This window comes from Dromaius novaehollandiae, chromosome Z (genome assembly GCF_036370855.1).
Source record: "Dromaius novaehollandiae isolate bDroNov1 chromosome Z, bDroNov1.hap1, whole genome shotgun sequence".
NCBI lineage: Eukaryota > Metazoa > Chordata > Aves > Casuariiformes > Dromaiidae > Dromaius > Dromaius novaehollandiae.
The window spans coordinates 63,455,519-63,476,969 of record NC_088132.1 but is presented as its reverse complement, the minus strand read 5'-3'; the positions used below and the strand labels follow the sequence as shown (position 1 = coordinate 63,476,969).

The 21,451-nt window shown below is 42.0% G+C and overlaps 1 protein-coding gene across 5 annotated transcripts in view; it reads right to left on the bottom strand.

The window, feature by feature from the left end:
* LOC135325140 (3',5'-cyclic-AMP phosphodiesterase 4D) overlaps positions 1-21,451 on the bottom strand; it is a 604,546-nt gene that overhangs the window by 36,867 nt on the left and 546,228 nt on the right. For all 5 annotated transcript variants that reach the window (XM_064502789.1, XM_064502790.1, XM_064502791.1 and 2 more), the window contains one exon: positions 16,509-16,621. In XM_064502789.1, the coding sequence (XP_064358859.1) occupies positions 16,509-16,621 (113 nt within the window). The remainder of the gene's footprint in view (positions 1-16,508; positions 16,622-21,451) is intronic.

Genomic DNA, 21,451 nt, shown 5'->3' with positions numbered 1-21,451 from the left:
ACAGAAAAAAGCAGAGAAATGTAGACTGTAAGATAACACTACTAACACTAAGACAAATTTAGTATGGCTTTCATATATACATGCCTTAGCAAGCTCCTATAAATCATCCAGAGTAGATAGAAGACTCTGAAGGTAGACTGTAAGTCGTTTCACATAGTTATGTTAGTTCAGGCTCCAGTTCTTATTAAACCGTGGCTTTTGTACTGCTAACTAAAGGGCATTTGATAGTGTCATTCTTCTTTCAGAGAAAAAGTCAGTGAGTTATTAATCAACAAATATTGATTCCACCATCTACTTGTTCATTTGATTATGTATTGAGACTACATGCTGTAAATCAAGGTAGATTCAGAAAAAAAATGAGTATTTCTTTGTCCAGACCATAGCAAACACGCAATCTCATCTATTATGTTCTCGTCTCATGCATACATGGAAATACGCAAAAAGGTAGCACTTCTTTTTCTCCAAGTGAGTACTTCATCCAAATGCCCTTAGCACAAATGAAACGAACAAGCATAAAACCCTCGTGGTTTCCAGTTCTGCAGGCAGGTGTGCTGTGAGGTTGGTTTTACTGGGATACATGAAAGAGACATGAAGACAAGATATAAAACCAGGCCAAGGGCAGCTCTCTAATTTCATGAATTGCTTGCTTACTTATCTGTGTAATTTAAACCGCTCTTATAAAAAGCCTCAGCATTTGCATGAGGAAGTTTATGGTATTTTCATGGAATGATTTCCTTACTCTCCTGTCTATTGGTATCTGTAACTCGTCTCTTATCTCACACTTAGAACCCAAGTGTGCTTTTGGCCACTGACTTCTTGTTTTTGTTTATAGAGCACAGTGAAACTCTACTCTGTTATGATCATCAAGAACAATCATTCTTACCTGTCACTTGATACACCATTTACCAGCCAGGGACGTTTGCATACTTGGCCTGGGTTCTGCAGGGTTCAGATTAGGCCATGCTAGGGAGGTGTTAGGTTAGTGCTGGTAAGGAAGAGCTTTGTAAACAGTGACACATCCAGGCCTGACTGAGAACACGCCACTTCTCCGTTCCGTGCAGAGCCAGACAGGTTAGTTTGGTTTTGGCAACCCTGCTTAACCTTGCACTGCAGCAAAGCAGAAGAGTCTGACTGCCACAACTGCGTCTCAGCTGGGCAGCAACTAACAGCTGAGAAACAGTTTAAGAAATAGCTTGTTACCATCTTTCATCTTTAGCCACTGGAGTTTCTGCATAGCTCATCAATCATAACATACAAAGCAAACAGCGTATGAAGGATCACATCTGCTCAGGAGAGCGCGTTCTTGGATACCACGCTCATAGGAGGCATCAGGAACAACGACTGAGGGTCAGCAGATGTAACTGGCTGCCTGGTTCTTGCATAAATGCAGGCCTAACACTGTCAACTTCTCCTGTGAGTATTTTGTCTCATCCTAGCACACACAGATTTTTGAGAGAGGATTTATTTCCAATTAACTTGGAATTGCTCTCACACTATATGGCACATGCACCTTCCAGACGGGAGCTGGTTCTCACCGCGCCAGCTCAGAGCCTCCAGGCACAGCTACAGTCGAAGACCCTGTCAAGGACAGCCCAAAACCACAACTGTTTTTGCATTAACTTTATGGCTGCTGCAGGGAACCATCAAAGCACAACTCCTACATCAGTCAGTCTCCCATATGTCTAATCACAACACTTCAAAGGATTTGGTGTAAGCCCTCTCACCAGAGTGAATTTCACCTTTTGTCATGACACAGAATTAACACAAAACAAAGCACCAAGATTACCTCTTAAAGTCACATAATATACAGGAGAAAAAAAATGTATGCATTTTTAATAAACTTTGTAGAGCTGGATTTCTGGTCAAATCCACCTTTTTTTTAAGTAATCCTCCATCTTTTTTAATAACTTCACAAATGATTATTCAAATATAGAAACAATTTTATTCTAATTTTTATAGAATAATAAATAGTATGGAATATATAAGTAGATATAAAGGTTGTACGCTACACATCAATATACACAACTCTCACGAATGTTACTGTGCGTTGCTCATGAGCAATCCTAGCATGACAGAAAGCCCATAAATTGACACTTACATGGAAATAATTTTACAGCTAAATCAACATTGCCTTTTAAAATGCTGATAAGCTTAAATTTAGCAATTCCAGTAGGTATCGTAATGTCATAGGATAATCACCTTTTGTAAACACTGCTTTTATTCATGGTCTATAACAAGTGAATCTTTTATACGTAACAATTGTTAAATCTATGTTGGTAATGAATTAATTAATATGCTTTACCTTTGATAATTTAGGTCAGTTATGAACTTCTAAAGTATAGCCAGAAAATCTAATTTAATTTGAAACACCAAGACCTGTGATTTAATCAATAATAACCCATCATTACTTATTTTCTTTTTTGAACACAAAACTGTAACAACTCCTGCCATTCATGAAAAATTAGAAACCAAAAGGTAGATTAAAAATAATGAAAGTAATATCACATACTGGCAAGTGATTGAGTTACACTAATAAAATAAAAGTAGATGATTACATTGGGATATATTCTCTGATAAACTTCTAACATGAATACAAAATACACAGACATTATTCAAGTAAAAGATTTTATACTGAGTTCATTATTTCTGGATTTATCTTTTTAAGAAACAAAATATTTTTCATATTTCAATCTGCTTAAATAGATATTCTTTAAACTCTATAAAAACCACTCCAAGTTTGGCTTGTATTTTCCTTATAAAAAAAACAAAACACTGGGAAAATTTAGCTGATTTTTGCCCATTTGCACTTATACATATAATGTTCAGAGCAACTGGAAAAGCTCTGAACAACTCATGAGAAACTAGAGATAGCTCTGCAGACTCAGAAAGACAGCACTGGTTTAGATGGGGGTTCACATCCACAAGAGTATTTTTGCTATCGGAAGGATAGCAAATGTTTATGCAGCAAATGAAACTGTTCCTTCAGCTCTCATTGAATCCAGCCACACTGCGTTTATACACCTCAGGAAATGGAAGGTGACACTAGTGCTATCTTCTGATGCTAAATACCACACTTTCAGCCAAGTTCCAAACCAGAACACAAAACTGAAAGGGTGTAACAGGTATAGCTAATCTGCATATCCCTATATAGCTAATTACTGAGTCTGTTTTCTTGTCGAAGGCAAAATCCATAAAAAATTACCTAGGAAGTAATACTTGATAATTTCAGTGGGCATTAAAATTAATTTTCAGACTCACTTCATGGCGATTGATATATCTATTACATTAATGACTGCTTAATTTAATACTACATAGAAGAAAGCATATTCCTAGCTTTTAAAAACCAAACATGGTGCTGAATTTTATGACTGCCTTCTCAGCATGCACTAGTTAACACATATGAACACCTAAAATATTGCACATTCTACTGTAAACACAACACATACTTAGCAATTGCTGACTAGGAACAAGCATTTGTCTTGTCTACCATGCAGCTTACTGTTACATTAATCTCATCTGAAAACAATAGTATCAATACATAAACCCCCAGTTTTTATTTATAAAACCTTTCCAAACCAAAAATAGTGCAAAGCTGAGGTAAGCTGCTTGAGTTTGCAGACAGACTCCTTGAAGCCCTCTGGCATTCATAATGTGGGAGTCAAAATGGGTCTTATCACTTCCAATATGCCACCTAGACTGCTGTGAAAACGGTGCTCAGCAGGTAAGGAGCGGGTCACTGCAACTCTTCTGTTGTTTAGCAAAGCTATAGGGATCAGCAAGGCAAGGGCCCATCCCCAGGCAGGAAGGGGGGTGAAAAGCCAGACTGGAGAAGAGAGAGATTTGTGTAGAACTTGCTCTTTCACAACAGCCCCCAGATTGTGGAAGGAACCAAAAAAAAAGCACCACCCAGATGGCCCCTCCTTTAACCAGCAGTTAGGGTGCAGTTTCATACTTAGACACTTACTAGTCAAATGATAGAGCCTAAGCAAGATCTAAGACCAACACCTGTATTCTCATCCTCCACACTGAGCTCTGCCAGGAAGTTTTAGTCTTCTATGACCAGGAAATTTTTCAAGCTCTAGTAATAATTGGAAGAGAAAACCAAAAATCCCTATGTATATCAGCATCTATTAAGTCGAAAACAAGGACGCATCAGCACAGTAATTTTATCTACCTGGAGGGGGAAAAAAATCACAACATAGTTATAAAATTATTTTTCTTTCTACAGTCCTACTTTATACCAGCTACACAGTTTTAGCTTTTATTGTCTTATCATTCCTCTAACCAATCTTTCTTTCACAACACTGAAACTGTAAAACAGGAAGATCAGACTACAGCAGTACATCATAACTAGTAAAGACAAAACATTATTTAAGGGTTTAGCCCCCAACTGCTAAGATTTGTTTCTGGAGGAAATTTCTCATGTTCTCATGCACTTTATCTTCTGGTATGTGGAATTCGGTGATTCAGTTTTAAAATGCAGTTCTGTAAGCAGGAGATACTGAAAGCTCTCCCAGAAATTCCAAGCGTACGCTATGGACTACGCATCTGCCAACTGCAGCATCTTCACAAGGATGAGCTTTAAGAGCTCTCCTGTAATAATGCCTCTGCAATCTTCTCAGTAAGGCCCCAAAAGAGCTACAGTAAGTTCCTCCCAGCTAGAAAACATACACGTCAGTTTTACTGATGCTCAAAAGAGAGGAAAAAGCAACTAATAATCAAATTATGAAATGTAATCTTATGTGGGCCCAATATTAAGACATACAAAACTTTGGACATACTTCATAGCACAAAAGAACCACAGTCATTTTACTAAGAAATATGAGCCTTGGACTTTAAAGTTCATGCTTCCAAAAAGATATTCCATGATTTGTCAAATAATTCCTCACATCAATACTTCTCATGAGTGAAGTGTGCTTATAAATTTTCCAGCTAAACTGCAAGTGAAAAAGTATTTCAATTAAAGACACCCTTACATACGGGATTGCAGATTTTGTTTTTTAAGCTGTCTTCTTGCAGATAATGTGTTTCATAAAACCTCTGATGCGCACACATAGAAGAGCTTTGTAAATCCAGCAAGATACTTTCCAGCTTCTTGTCGAGCCATCCTTGGCTGCATGCGCTCCAGCGGCACCGTCGCCTCGGGTAGCTGCGATGGCCGCACCGCCCGCCAGGCCTCCACGTTTTTCCTCCCCTGCTTGCTTATGCCAGGCCCAGGGGCTTGCTACGCCGGTGCGCGCGGGCGCCCAGCACGCACCCGCCAGCAGCGGTGCCAGCAGCAGCCACGGCGGGACCCCGCGGCAGGCAGCGGGGGGCCGTGCCGAGGCCGAGCAGCCCTGCCGGCCTGCGGGGCACCGAGCACCAGGGCTGTTTCAGGGAACGTGCCACAGCGTACAAACGATTCCAGGTTTTGCCGAAAAAGTCCTAGTTTTCAGTGGTGGCACAATATTGAACACGGGTGAGCTAAGGCTGAGAAGCGAGACTCTCAGGGAACCGCATGTTCAGAAAGCAAAATAAAACATGAATTTTAAAAGCTCCGATAGCTGTCTGTCCTCCCTCGCTGTAAGAAGCTGCTACAGAAATTCGAAGAGTTAAGCCTTTTAACTCGCATAACGAGCACACTAAAAGCCATTACTTTCTAATGCAATTCTAGTATTTCATAGCTTATTTTCATTCCAGCTATTAATCTGAAAATGTTTTGGTTGTTTCATGTGTACTCAGTGGGGAGGTCCCTTTGTGCACGGGAAAAACATGCCGAAAACCAAAGGTATGGTAACTCTCATACTACCTGCCCACTGCTTCTGATGTATCAGGGTTTACCCACGATACAAGATGAAATAAAGTCAGCAGTGCCATGCTGGTGGCAAAGAAAGTTTATAGGCAATAGCCAAGCACTTACATAGCCAAAGATTCACAAACCCGCTCTAATACTTAAGATCATTAGTCATCTGCAAACCCAGCACTGGCTAAGCTTATAACCAGTTATCACTCTTCTAAATCATTTAGAGAAGTACAGTGCAAAGCAAAACTTTTTTTTTTAATCTGTTACAAACTTCTAGAAAAAATCATCATTTTTATTTTTGGATATTTAATATTTGTATTTATTGTCATTACTTACAAAAGCCCCAATATACTTTGACAAATTTCAAGCACAGAGAATGTATTATCTGCTCTGAAGATTGTATGTCTTCTGAACATACTGAAGTTCATACTAAACAGACTGAGGTTTCTGAATATAAGAAACACTTCAGGTTAAGGCATCAGTTTACATTTTAGAAATCTATAAAAATATATATTTTTATAGATATAAATAATATATTTATAGATAAATAAATTTTTATAGATTTCTAAAATGTAAACTGATGCCTTAACCTGAGGCATCATATACACTGATACTTTGAGAAAAAGTAAGAAAGAATGTTTGGCACCTTCATTTTCAATCCCTGCAGTTAAAGTAACTTTTTTGGTAAAAACTGGTGCAGTGCTGCCTTCCTCAACTGTTAGCAACATACAATAAGGTAAGGATATTTCATGATGAATTTCCACCTACTCACCTCAAGGCAAGGTTGATGGTCCTCCCCTTAAAAGCTGATTTATGGTAATTAAAATATCAACATTATTAGCCAGTTTGCTCTTGGTCATTAGAAAAGACATCTCTGTTACAAGTGTTCACTCTAAATGGTTAAAATCAGTTGATGAAGATGTTAGTGTTTCATCTGGCACCATGAGGTTGTCTGTAATTTTGGGTAAACTGTACAGCCAACTTAGACTAAAACAAGATCAGATAGTCTGGTTCAAATATGTTAACCCCTACCTGAAAAGGTCCTTTCAATCTATCAGCTAATACAATTAAACAATACACATAATTAAACAATACACATATCCATTCAACCACACTCCTAGACTTCTGTGTCTGGGAAAAATTATTGATACAGCAAAATGGTTACAGGGCTGCAGCCTACAGTGTAAATTTCCTGTAAGGTTATTTCCAAAATAAAAGGAACTCTGGTTTTGCTTTGATTTACGTGACTCTGAAAAATCTGCTTGTAGATTGCTTCAAGAAGACAAACTTTGGAAGAAAGGAAATGTCAGGGGTTAAAATATAGTACTTATGAATGCAGGTGAGCAAAAGCTACCATTAATGCATGTTAAATTAGTGCAGGAGAATGATGGAGGAGTTTGAAAACCAGCCTAGGCTTGTACATATTAATGTAATTGCTGCTTCATTAACATTTTGCAAACGTCTAGTGTTGATTAGAGTGGATTGCATTCTGATGCTCTGAAAATGTGCTAATGATTGATCTTTCTAGCTGAAAAACTAGCTTACGTATGAATGTATACAGTGAGCAGCACAGCAGAGTCCTGATCGCAGACTGTGCCACCCAGGCACTCTAACTAGACAGCGTTACTGAGCACACGCAAGAGGCAGCCAGCAGCTCTGAAGTACGCTTCTGGTCAGCCAGCGGCTTGGACCACCACAAACACCTCAGCCACTCTGCCTCACTTCCCCAACCTGTGAAGCATGAACGTTGGGGAATATTGCTGTAGCACAGCATCTGCAATTTTTTTTTAAACAAATCTGATGGTACAAGTAGATGAAAAAAGGAACTTAATGATCTGCATTGTTTCAGGTCAAACTATTTCAGATATTGTTGTTATGTATTTTATATTCTGACCTGTTTAAAATATATCCATAAACTACTTATATTCATTCTGTACAAATTAGAGACTATCCTGGACTAGGAAAAAGAGGCTACTAAAATGCAAAACTAAATTTGTATATTAAGGGTAATTCAGATATTTATCTATAATAAAATACCCAAGCCAATCAAACTTAACTGGAAGGTCTTTCTCCAGTTTAACTTTCCTTTGTCCTTTCACTCTCCCTCCCCAAATAAAGCCAATAGCAAAAATGCATAAATAAACCAGCAGTCCTTCCTCCTGCAATTACAAATGGACGGTTCAGCTAAGCACTCTCTTGCTGAAGAATCTGATAGAAGTATTCAGTCAGCCCAATTTGATTAGCTGATCATACATTAGTGGCTTACAACTTAATTAATAGCAGAGGTAAGCTGTTTAAATTTTATTGGTAGATAATCTCCTAAACAGGCCCTCCACACCAGCTTGATTCACTGTTGTTGTTCTGCTTGTGATTTACTGCAGATACTACTACCGCTGTAGCTGCATTTCAACACCTGGGGCGGGTAAGTAAAGCCAACAGAAGACAGAACTTGCACGAGCAAAGAAGTGTTTTGGACTAACCAGCAGCCGCCACCACAGCACAGCTGTGCCACCAGACACGCTGCCGCGCAGCCGCAGCGAAGCTGCAGCCGAAGTGCTCAAAGGTGAAACGCAGCTCAGCAGGCACACGCTGGCCGCCCGGCAGCTAGCCCAGTCCCAAGGTGGGACGAGAAGCATCGCTGTCCACGATGCCTTAGCTTGCCTACGTTCAGTTTTGCAGCTACACAGAGGACTGGCCACAAGGAACTACAGCTGGGATCCATTCCTATTGCAGATATACCCTCTGCATAAGAAAAATCAAAACATGGTATATCCAACTGAAATATACTTAATTCTGTAAGTCTCTTAAAAACAGAAAGTTTTGGCAAATCATAACAAACCAAAACCCTTACTAATGTAACTGACACTGCACAACCGTTTCTTAGAGCAGTTTCTTTATGATACAGTGGCTGAATTGGTATTTTGGTGAACACCATATTCATTGCATGAGAAGTTTACTCAAGAGAAAAAGCTGCCTTTTATTGCAAACACAAAATTGAAAAAAGAGAATGGCCACTTCTTGCCTCTGAAATACTTAATCTTACGGTCTAACCAGGATTACGTCAGCACACTATGCAGAATACAACGCAGGAGTTCTTGGCTCTAAATGCAGTCACAACAAGCCACAAGTAGTTAGATACTTATCATGACTTTCAGTAGCCCTAAACTCTATCTTTATTATTGAGAAGTTATGAAGTGCTCATTTCCACAAAGCCTTTTCCAAGTAACACCTTTGAAACATTCAACACTATTTTTTGTAAATGTCATAACAAAGCTACACTGACATTTATACTTTAAATAAGACAATACACTTCATAATTTTCAAATCCTCCGTTCTGGTGGTTGAAAGTAAAGCCATTTTCCCACATCAGGCTCTAGCTGTTTATTCCATAACATTTTGTCTATATTATTCTGTGCCATTACGCTAAGAGGAAAGAATTTCTCATACTGTGGCATTTCCTATAATGAAAGAGGCTACAAAAATGGGTGGTTGTGTGCTGGTATGGACCATTTGCTTGTATTTATGGAAAAAATGATCAAATTATTAGTGACTGGGAAGCTATGTGATGCTAGAAGTTGAAAAGCTGAAAAGTGTTAAATCACAGCAACCTTAGAGATGTATCATTCCTCTTACGTAGCTCTTCCATTCAGGTCATTTTAAGAAGAAGGGAACACAAGAAGCAGAAATTAGTTTTTCTCAAAATTTAAAGTACAGACCAAATCAGTGAGATTAGAGGATCCTGACTTAGTTTGGGGCTCTGAAATGCTATTGAGATTTTTTGTTCTTACCATTATGGGTCAAATCTAGACTCCTTTCCGCTGACATAGAATAGGGGATAGTCTGCATGGTGAAATTCTGTTTGAGAAGACCCCTGACAAACAGCTAAGGGGCTCAACCCACCACTGGTCCTTGAGGGCTGGGGAGATGAACGCCTGCTGTCATGGACGTGCGCCAGGAGAAGAGGCTGCTCAGGCTGACCTTTAGCCTCTCCCACCGCATTTGTTTCTGTCCTTCTCAACAACAGACCTACAACTCTATCGCACCATCAAAGGCCCCTCTTACTACCTCCTTAGGAGAGCAGGCATTTCATGATTTTTCTCATTTAACACCAACTTGGCAGCCCCTACAGAAGCAGCACACTTTGTCATAAAGATCTTCAACCACTACTGAACTAGTGTCACATTTCTGACAAGACAGAAGTGTTCACAAATGATAGGAGTTGGTGCAAACCATCTGCATGAGAGTGAATTTCACCCATAATCTTGCTGCAAAAAGTCTTTGCGCAATACAGCCAACAAAGTGCTATCTCCTTGTTAAACCTCACTCATCACTGCGGTTACCCGAGGGCAAGTTTGCTGTTCTCCACAAGCATGAATAGTCTCACATGGGAGCAAGTAAGGCTGTGCACAAAGAACGGCACTCCAGCCCAGAGGTCTTAAAATTCCTTTGGACTGGCTCTGCAGCATAAAAAGGGTGGAGTGAACCTGGAAAGGAAGTTTTTCCTTACCTCCACAGTCCTCTTTTCCTTTTCTCCTGTTATGAAGTAAAACAAAATTGGGAGTCCTGTATAAATATGCAAAAAATTCAGTTCAGGGTCACCCATTTACCACTTTATTAAACTCAGGTCTCCCATTACTCTGTCACCATACAAATTCAAATCTTTAATGAATACTATTTTTCCTGACGCTGCACTCAGACAAGCTTTTGCTTGAGAACAGCTGCCTCATGCCTAATTGCAACCTTGTCAGAAGCAGCACTCTAAAGCAAAGAGCTAACCAAATCCTCAGATTTTCCTAGAAAGATCTGGGAACATCAAGAGCCAATTAAACTATCATGTCAACTGGCTGAGTGTGATGGTATTGCCAGACATTACATAAGGGCATTGTCACGCAATAAACCCTATGAATTTTTTGATCTGGTTATTTGCACTCTTTATATCTAAGAAGCAAAACAGAGGACCTGTCTGCTTTGCAGCACTTTAGTCATGCTAACAACAAACTCCTTTTCCACTGTTTTGTTTTCAGTATATATTTTTCATGTGCAATAGCTGAAACCCAAGAGAATGACTGATGCTCAAATCCTCTTAAGTGGACATGACAACTTTATCCTTTCCTGTAATTGGAAGCAGGTCACTCTAATCTGTGACTATGACAGAAGGAGATACTATTTTACCCTGCCTGAGCTTTCACATTTGGAAAAAGTATTACAAGAAGTTATGCTCCTACACATGAAATGCAATTTCTGAAGAGAAGCTTCTAACTGTGTGACAAACTGTATCACCAAAGTAGGCAGCAACAATTCAAAGAGACAACACTAAAAACTAGTCTGTAATAAAAGTTGACGTTCTGACCATGACTGAGCCAGTGACGTCAGCCATTTTCATCAGCTTTAGACTAATCCTATCTAGACTCTTCAGCAGCTACTGACCACCATACCATTTAAGTTTCTTCCATAGAATAAGACAAAGATAAAACAGATGAATGGACCAAGTCAGGAGCCCGAGCCTGTCCTGAGCTCTGTATACTCTGGAGACGTAAAGAATGGCAGGAAAACCCAAAAAGCTGCTACCAGCCTGCTGGAACAAGGCCCTTTCCCCTTTCCCCAGGCCGGTGCCGGTGCCTGCGAACGCCGGCCAGCACACACGGGCTCCCTGGCCATGCTTGCTCACTCCAGCCAGGGTCACGCAGCAACGCCGGCAGCGGGGGACTCACCCACGCTGTGAGCAAATACAGCAGTGGTAAAGCAAAACTCCCGTTCGAAACGTATTAGGGGATTTATACACAGTCCAGTTTAAAAACATCTAGTTTTTAAACCAAGTAATTCATTTAGCTTTATTTTTTCCATGGATATTACGTTAGTCAGCTCCCCTTGTTGGCTGTGTGAAATGCAACACAGACTGTAGAGGAAGAAAGGAAAAATACTTTTTAGCAACAGGAAAATGTGATTATAAAACAGCTCAAATTGGCAGGGGACTTCAGGGGACAACGTTAAAAAAATAAATAAATAAACTGAGCGGATTTCAAGTTGTTTTTTTTCCCTTCCAGTGTCCTTTTAATTTACACTAAATGTTTACAGCTAGGACATGGTAATTTTTTTAATAAAATATCATTAATTTCCAGTGCAAAGTTCCCTAGTTTCTTCTAACAGACAGCAAGGTTATTGTCTGAATATAAGTTATGAGTGACACGTACAGGACCATAAACATAAACCAAGATCGCGTTGACATTTGTACTGATTGTTACATTAGCATAGTCTTTGAAAGTTAGTCGATAGTTAGATAAATTTGATGCTTTGGGTACCTTCACAGCATCCAAAACAAAGAAGAGTTTTTGAACAGTAACTAACACGAGTAACTGCTTGTAAATAGACTTCAGCTTTAATCTCTGAGCATTTTCAAATACTGGTACACAAGCTGGACAACTACACAATAATTTATATAGAAAAAAGTACTTTCATACTTAGCATGGTCAAACTAAATGAAACTTAAATCTTTTTAGCTTTGATACCTAAAAAAGCTTCCTGTAGCAAAAAGACATTCACAGAAGTTTTCAGTATAAAAGAAATCTCCATTATGACCCTAACATCGATCCTCAACGACCTTTTTCCATGTTGCTGTTCATTACCAGTTATCAGCAAATCCTGCAAAAAAAATCTGTCATCTGCAGTAAACTTAAAACAGAAGCAACATGAATTGAAACTTTTCCATGTCTACATTCAGATACCCAGACACACAAAAGCAATACATTAGAGATGTTTGCAAAATTGTAATTACAGAAGTGAAAATATGTTTTTGCATATCAGTTTCATTATAAGTGTTCCTCCACATTTGACTAATCTACAATTAATGCAGTCCAGCAGAAAGTGGTTGCTAGATCTTTATTGTTGGCACTGCTTATTTATTTATTATCTGCCACAGTAATAACTCTAACTCCCTGCCTCAAATCAGGGTCCATTGACCATAGCCAATATTGACAACATACGGTCTATAAAATTAGAAATAGGTCTCCAAAATTTAAAAAGATTTTTGTCCATTTTTAAAATTGAAGATTCTTATCTGTTTTCTAGTTTCTGGGCCTTTCAAGATTTTACAGTTTTTCCTGCACAAATATGAGGACTGGAAGCTTCCTTAATTTTTTAAAAGAAGCTGGGATTCTCTAGTTACCATCTGATTCTAGAAGCTGGTAATTTAAGAAAACACCAAGTACTGTGAGAATCATATTAAAATAATAACTGACAGTACTTTTAAATATGATGACCTTTTGAAATGTGATTTATTTACAGTCTATGCATCAGAGACCTATCCACCCAGGATTTCACATGCAATGCCTCCAGGCACTTGGTAACCTGCTGATTCAGGGGTGGCTGGGAATCTGGACATCATCTGGACAATACAGTGGTCTTGGTGTAACTTTGCCAGCCAAGCATCCTGGCTGGCATCCTACAGGACAGCTCTAGAGCATGTTTTCGGGTTTGCCCCTACCTGCACAACATGCTGGCGTTCACCCGGAGGTTGTGGAAAGCACACCGTGCCTACTGTTTCATGCAATTTTAAGCAGGGAGAACAGAAGAAGGATCTTTTCCTATATCTGTATCATCCCACTTTCAGTCATCGAGACATGTGAGCTTGCACGTCACTGGCTACTGCTAACTGAGCAGTAGGAACATCTAAATGAAATAAACAGACCTCAGTCCTGGACTGACATATGCTAACGCAAGTCCTACGCGGGCACTGCTGAAGGTAAGGGGATTCCACGCGGATGCCATGGCTCAGGCTGCCAGCTCTCCGTAAGCAGAGGGATCAAAGATAAGCCTCACTCCCGGCCTAGTTCAGACCTACAGGCCACACAGTGCCGTTTCCTCACTGGAATTCTTTCCTCTGCTACGGCAGCCTTTGCGTGTCGGGCAAAAGCTCTCACCCGGAGCGGAGCTCTGCTCTCATGCCACCCCTCAGGTGTGAGAATCATGTAAATAAGGAAAACCAACACTAGTGAAAATGCTGTTATATAAAAAAAGGAAAAAGGTAGATAAGTAAAAGAAGTGAGAGTCTGAATTAAAAAAAAAAAAAAAGCTGTTTATTAAAGAAATTCAGGGAAAGGGAAAGAGGGAAACAGTGAGAGAAACCATGTTACATACTGACAATGTTCTGTTTCCTGATTTTCTCATCTGATTTTGCAAGACTTACTCCTGGGATAGAGAACTGGGTACTCTTGAATATTCCTGCTGTATTGAAGTCTATTTTCTTAGCCTTTAACAAAGTCTCTCTGCTGCAGTTTCTCCATAAGCCAAAATAACATCACTTCTCTATATACCCTACAAAGATGTCACAGAGAGTTTGCAGTCATGTTAAAATAGATAGTGCTATATAAATGCCAGATACGTTTTAATAATCTGGAATAAAATGATTGTTTAGAACAACCTGTTACACACCTAAAAGTAACATCTTTCTGCACTGAATTTTCTTGCAATATTGTATGGGCTCACTGATTTATTTATTTTCAGCATTGTTCACAGGATGGTTAATGGCACTGACCACTGAAAGATGTCACAGAGATTCCTATATAAACAGGGAGAGAAAGAAAAGATTACCTTCAAAACTGAGTATAACCTGCAAAACAGAACAGTGGCTACTCCTTCCCAACAGAGTAATACTGACAGTGTTCCTAAACACTGCAGTAGAAGACAGCAAGTAGCAATAAAGCGCTTCAGGTACATTCATACTTGATAGATCAAGCAGATTGAGGTGATATATTACTGCAATATAAATTTCCAGCTCTGATGTAGGGTATTCTTAATGACCTTCAGATTAACTATGACGACTGGTCTTACTGTATATCTTGCACCTATCCCTTCTCCGCACAATCTTATTTTTGAAACAAGGTGACAAACTTCCTTCTGAATCACATTTTCCTTTTAATTTGAATAAACACATGTGAAGAATGTTTATCCAGTAATCTATGGCAAACTATCCTTTAACTAGTTCAAACAAATACCAATGTAACAGTATAGGATGCAGCACCTTTGCATTTATTTATAGATGCAAAGCAGTTGTCTGTCATGTTTTATTTTAAAAATTGATCCTCTTTTAATAAAAATTTGAATGTACTTGACAAAGTAAAAATATTGATTTGTTATTAGTTATATCTAAAATATCTTTCCTTCTTCGTTCATAAAATATACCACACATGCTATCTGTTTTAGGGATGTAAAAAATAAATACTTGAAGGATGTCCAGGTTCTTGTGAAATAATGGCTATACAGATACCATAAATAAGGAAACAGATATTTGTTCAAACATGTTTGTAAGGAAAGATCAGGCCTCAAGTGTTAGCCTGATCTTACTCTCTTTAAAAACAACACAAGTTTTATTACTGGATTCAAAAAGTGTTGAAACAGACTCCAAAAACTCTTGATTTTACAACTTGACAGCACATATACAATATGTCCTGAATAACTGCATCTTTCAATTAGCAATAAAAACTGAAAACACAGTTTTGAGGATAGGGCAGCTCCAAATGGATAACTCTTAGAATGGAGATTTAACTGCTCATGAGTCTTTAATGATAAGAAAAAGTGCATGGCATGACAAAGAAAAAAGCTAGTTATATTATGGGACTAAACTGCATAAGAGTACAAGCACTCATACAGTTTAGTATCTTACACGCAGGCCAAGCTGAACATGGACTTAAACAGCAGACAATAAAAGTAGGTATTTGGTAACGGCGGTCAAAGCATGACAGCGGAATTGAAAAAAACCCAAAGAACTGGCATAAGTTGGGCCAAAACTCACAATTTCTTCACTTAAAAAACCCTAGTTACAACTAAAGTGGTAAGAAGGTACTAAAACATATCATCAGCCGCTTTCACAGGTATAAGCGAGGCAAAAACCAGTCCTTTTATTCGCTACAATTAAAACTTCCTTTTTCTCTCTGATTATGCATGTAGCTCCCCAGACACCCGGGGTATCGGCTGATGACAGACGTAAAATCCCATTCTGAAGCAAGACAGCAGGTCTATCGAGTTGGCTTTACAAATGAACTCCCAAAACGTGGCTACCTGTTCGGTTTGCCAGCCAAGATCAGAAGAGAAAGCGCAAGCACGAGCGGAGCAAGCGGGAACTCGTGAAGAAGCAGCGGGCGGCAGGGCCCGGCGACCCGCAGCCTGCACCGCCGGGCAAGGGGCCCCCAGCCCCGGCGGGTCCGGACCCCCGGCCCGGCCCGGGCTGCCCGGACGGCCCGGCGGCTCCCCGGTTCCCTCGGTCAGGCAGCGAGATCCGTCAGCACCACTTTTTACGAAGAAAACGCAGCCGGTCTCACGCACCGCGCCAGGGACTGCCTCTGCCACCTGCTCGCAGCGTTACTTTCTGACACAGGGCAGTGCACGATGCTACACGCTCATTTTAAATAACCAGCTTCTGACACCGAAACGCACAGGTTTCTCGAGCAGGGCCCAGACCGAAGCAGGATGCGCGCGGAAAGGGCGCACAGCCCAGACGGCTGCCGCTGCCGCCGGCGGCCAACAGCCCCCGCTGCTCTCGGACCGAGACGCGCGGAGGCAGCGCAACTCTCCGAGATCCGACGCCGGCTGCACCGCACCGCACCGCACCGCACCGCACCGCACCGCACGGCCGCCGCGCAGCCCCCCGCGGCTCCCCCCGGCCCCGGCCCCGGCCCCGGCCCCGGCCCCGGCCCCGGCCCCGGCCCCGGCGGGGGCGGCCGCCGGCTCCTACCTTGTTGGAGGCCATTTCGCTGACGGAGTGCCTGGTCTGCAGGGTCTCCAGCTGGTCCAGGCACCAGTCCAGCTCCTCCAGGGTCTCGCTGGCCAGCTTTTGGTAGGCCTCCTCTGCGAAGAGATAGGGAAAGCCGTACTCAGTCCGCAGCCGCTTCCCGGGACTAGCGGCCAGCTCCAGCGCGTCCATCCTGCCGCCGCCCGCCCGCAGGTGCCCGGTGCCCGCACATGAGTGCTGCTCCCTCATATTGCCAGCCCGGGCACCGGGCGCCGCGGGCTCTGCCCTCCGCGGGGCCGCGCCGAGCAGCGCAGCTCAGCGCAGCGGAGCGGGGCGCAGCGCAGCGCAGCCGCCGGCCCGCTCGGCCCCGCCGCCCGCGCACGGACGCGCCCGACAGAAACTTTCCGCCGCGCCGCGCCGCGCCGGCTCCCCGCGCCCGGCCCCGGCCGCCCGCCCGCCCGCAGCGCCGCCCCCGGCGCCGCCCGCCCGGCCCCACGGCGGGGGGGCAGAGGGGGGCAGGGCCTCCCGCCCCGCGCCGGCCGCCGCGCAGCGGTGAATCAGCGCCGCGCGGCCCCGCGCAGCCGGCCCCGGGGGTGGGGGCGGCGCGGTGCGAGCGGCCGCGCGGGGCGGCGGGGCCCGGCGGGGCGTCGTGGGGAGTAACGGGTCGGTGTTGCCCGCGTGCGCGGGGGGCAGGGGAAGGGCGCCGGGTGCTGGGGGGCTGCGCCGCGCCGGCCCGCGAGCCGTCGGAGGCATGTTCAAATACTGCAGTAGTCTTTGCTCCCACCCCAACGTCCGTGCGTGTGCAAAGCATCGCATGGTGGCTCCAAGGAAGTAAATTAAAAGAAAAGGCTGGTTGGAGTTTTGGAAATGGAGACCCGACATCGGTATGGAAAGTCGTCGTTTATTCAAAATTGCTGCGTGTCACGCTGCAGCATCCGGTCTTAAAATTTGCAGAAGTGAACCACAAAGAGGAAGGCATTCCCCACTTCAGCAAAGCACCGACAGCAGGACAGCTGTTATTAAGTAAAGGATTTCAGAAAAATAATTCCACTGCTAAGGTGCAAGTCCCACCTACAAAGCCATCTTTTTTATTCGTTCCCTGATGTAGATGGGGAAAATCTTTCTCCGCACCGAACTCAGCTGAGAGCTGTTTATCTGAAACACTGAGTTTTGAAAATGCTGCCATGCACGCTTCTGGGATCAGCGATGTGCAAGCCTAACTCCCAGGTAGAGAAGGCTTTGTTCACGGGACTTGTTTTTCCATACGAAACAGCTCCCTGAATTTGTTTCACACTAAATGAACTTTTTTTCAAAATGTCAGACGAGCAAAAGATCAGGCCAACCAATTAACTAAAACGCCTTTCTAAATAATATACTTCAGCATGCACTAGTGCTATTAAATAGTTCAGTGCATTACAGTCTGACATGTAGGATTCATGCTGCATTCATCTCTTTTTACATTACAGAGCACATGCTCCAGCACTCTGGGTTCCTTCGGAGCTGTGAGACTTTGTGCATACTTGTGGATATTTCAAAAACGCTACAGAATTTTGAATAGCCTCCACTCATTTTTGGAAAAAAGGCAAGACAAGAACAAGAAGTTTGGATTGAGATTAATTGGCAGAGCTGTTTAAAGAAAAAATTTCAGCGTTTGCCTGCATCACGGTTAATCTGCCACTTCAGCGAACACAGCATTAACAGATACTCGGCAACAACATCCCCACTGAATTGTAAACACTGTGTTTCAGATGTGTCATACTTACTATAAATGCTACCCAATCCCCCAAAAATTCCCCTGGCAGATGAAGTCAGGATTTTCCAGACTGTTTATCCATCAGAAGAGAATCTGTGACATTCTGCAACGCAACAGACATCACGGCTCACCTCACTAGCCTCCTAAATTATTTTTAAATAGTCATAACTGCAACTAGTTCTTGAAAGTGAACACTTTGTACACTGACCTCAAAGTGCAGATTTCATCCAGATCCATGCTAGAAATGTAAGAAACTTTGTTCATAATATGCTTGTAAGTGTACTGTGTTAAGTATTTCTGACGAAGCAGAGATGAGTTTAACATACGCATAGTTATCTGATGACCTTATACAATGATTTCATTGAGGATAAAGCACATAATGAAGTCAGGTAAAACGAATATGTGCGGCACTGTTTTGTTGTCTAGCTAGCCGGCAGCCTGCCCTTCAGCATTTCTTGAAAATCAGATATTGGGAAATTTGTATTTTGCTTCACAAGTAAGCATCACCCCTTCAAGTACTTAAGACTGTAAGAATGTGAGGTTTTTCCGAGAAGTCTGAAAGCAATAAAAAAACGTTGAAGGACACCAACTGAAGTTAAACTAATGAAATGCTCCGTTTGTTGTTTATTAATTTTGAAACATAAATCCCTTCTTATCCATGTGTTAAAAATGTCCTCAACAGCACCTTACAGTTGTGTGTCTTTATCCACCTTCCCTGTGCATCTCAAAGGACGTTAGGAACCAGAACCCCTCCCTCACCGCGCCAGCGCCACCCCCCTCAGGCGGACGGACGGACGGACGGACGGACGGGACGTTCCTGGTGGCCTCGCCGGGCTCCCACACTTCAGCAGACTCCTGGCGCTCCAGGGCCCTGCACGGATGCTGGCGGACCAGTTTGACTACGCAAAATCCTAATGAGCGCTGGCAGACTAAAGACCATCAGCATGACCCGCAGGTTTCAGCACCCCACACGAGTTCTCAGATCGTGGACCCCGCAGGCCAGCCCTGTTATCCTGATGGAAATAAGAAGGGTTCTAGAGAGTGGCAAGGTGCTCATCAAAACAAGCACCCGCCTTGTTCCCACAGCTCCCACAGGCTGCCGAACAGCCGTGGGAAAGCTTTTCCAAACAGTACTGAAGCTCTACATTTGGTCCACACTTTTGTTGTTATAAAATGTTGTGGAAAACGTTGTCTAGGTTAACACCTTTTAAGAATAACACCCTGTCACTGCTGAGCTAAAAATAAAAAAATAAATAGCCCAGATCTGACAGCCCCACAAAACTGTCTCTGACCTCTGTGTTACCTCTGGGGTAGCACCACGTAATTACTCCCAGCCCAGATAGTCTACCAATCCGTTTTTGGTATAGGCGCATGAGCAAGCTTTTTGCCAGAACTACACGAGTGGAAGAGGGCTAGATCCACTTCATCGTCATTCAGAAGGAGTATGCAGGCTGCTGTTTCAGTGGAAACACTGCTTTATATCAGCAGAACGAGAAGAGATTGCCAGGGATGGAGTCCCAAAACAGATTAACTTCTGTAAATTAGAGTTCTTTTTTGAAATTTCAAAGGTTCTTTTTGTAACTCATTAGGCCTCAATAAGAGGCAAAGAAATACAGTTTCTGAGAGAAACACCAGTTACTTCGAAAATTTGCATACTACTTCATGTATGCTTTAGAAAAAAAGGAAGTGACAGCAAATGTTCTCTTTCCAGTTCACAGATTAATATAAACAATTCCACCATGTCTAGCTTTCAGTACCCACCATGTCTAGCTTTCAGTACAGTACCTAGGAAAAACAAATCACAGGCTAACAAAAAGAACAAAGGTTAGCCATAATCCCTTGGCATTGCACACCCATTTTTCTTAAAAAAGGATATTCTAGTGTCCATGTGTATAAAAGGGTCAATCGTTAGCACAGCTCCTCATACAACACTAGAGATAGCATCCAGGCTAGTCAAAATGAAGATGAGCTGAAGGTCTACTGTGAGACTTGGACCTAGATCTCTTCCCTGCATTTTCCGACCATCTTCTTGCTCTTCTACCTAGTGTAACCCTGAAGTCTGGAGCAATAGAATCACTGGGCCAAGAGTTTCAGTTTCTCTCGCTACCACAGCATTTCAAAAAATACTCTGTGGTTCCAACTATGATTTTTTTCAGTAAATGAGTCTGCTAATACTTACAGCCTTAACTGATGGCCTATATATTGAAGTGACTTTGACATTTTAGTCAACGTTGCCACATTCTATTAAACATAGCCGTATTAAAACTGATTCAGCATAGAAACAGTATCCCTTTTCTTAGTCACACATATCACAACTGAAAAAAAATTAATTTTGCATTTATGTTTTACAGAGAAATTCATCAGTATTGTGACTCAAAAGGCTTTCTCTGTGGAGTGTTGAGATGTCATACTGTAGTTAAACTGTAATTATGAAAGATTCTTTGGTTTATCAACCTAGAAAGTTGCTGAACACCCTCTACAATCACAAGTAAAACAAAATAATCTTGATCAGATTTTGGAATGTGCATCTGGGAAGGGAACTCAGCTACAGCAGATTTCTCAGAAGCTTTTTTGATAGTTCCACTTTGAACACTTACTCGCTTCCATGCCAGGAATCTCTCCAAATTTCCATTCTAGAGAAGAAAAATCAAGTGTACCATTTAGTAGCCTTGTACACAGACAGACCATGTCCTAATGACCAGGACTGGTCTTCTTCTGAACCGGGAGATCTGTAGATCACACCCAACATACTGCTTTATGCTCTGCCAGCAGCATTAGCCTTAGGATATGGAAACTGCCTTATCTCCTTGAGCAGAAAATGTAGTAACCTCCAGGAAACAATAGGCGCACAATGATAAAGTCCATTTGTGGACAACCTGTCAAGCTACTCTATTTACACTTATTTTATAAAAAAGGACCATATAAACAAATGCACAGGCAAAACATACATTAAATGAGGACCTAAAGGAACTATGCTACTATTTTCATAGGTGGAAAAGGGTATTTTTCTACCAATACTTCATATTTCTCTCCTGGTCTCAGAGAAATCCACACATGCTATATACCAGTCTCTTTATACCCTAGGACTGCATATTTCAGGGGCAAAGGTATGAACAACATATGTTTACATTCTTACAAAACCAGGTAACAGAAAGGCTGCAGACGTCCAGGAGGAAGATATTGTGCTCTTAAA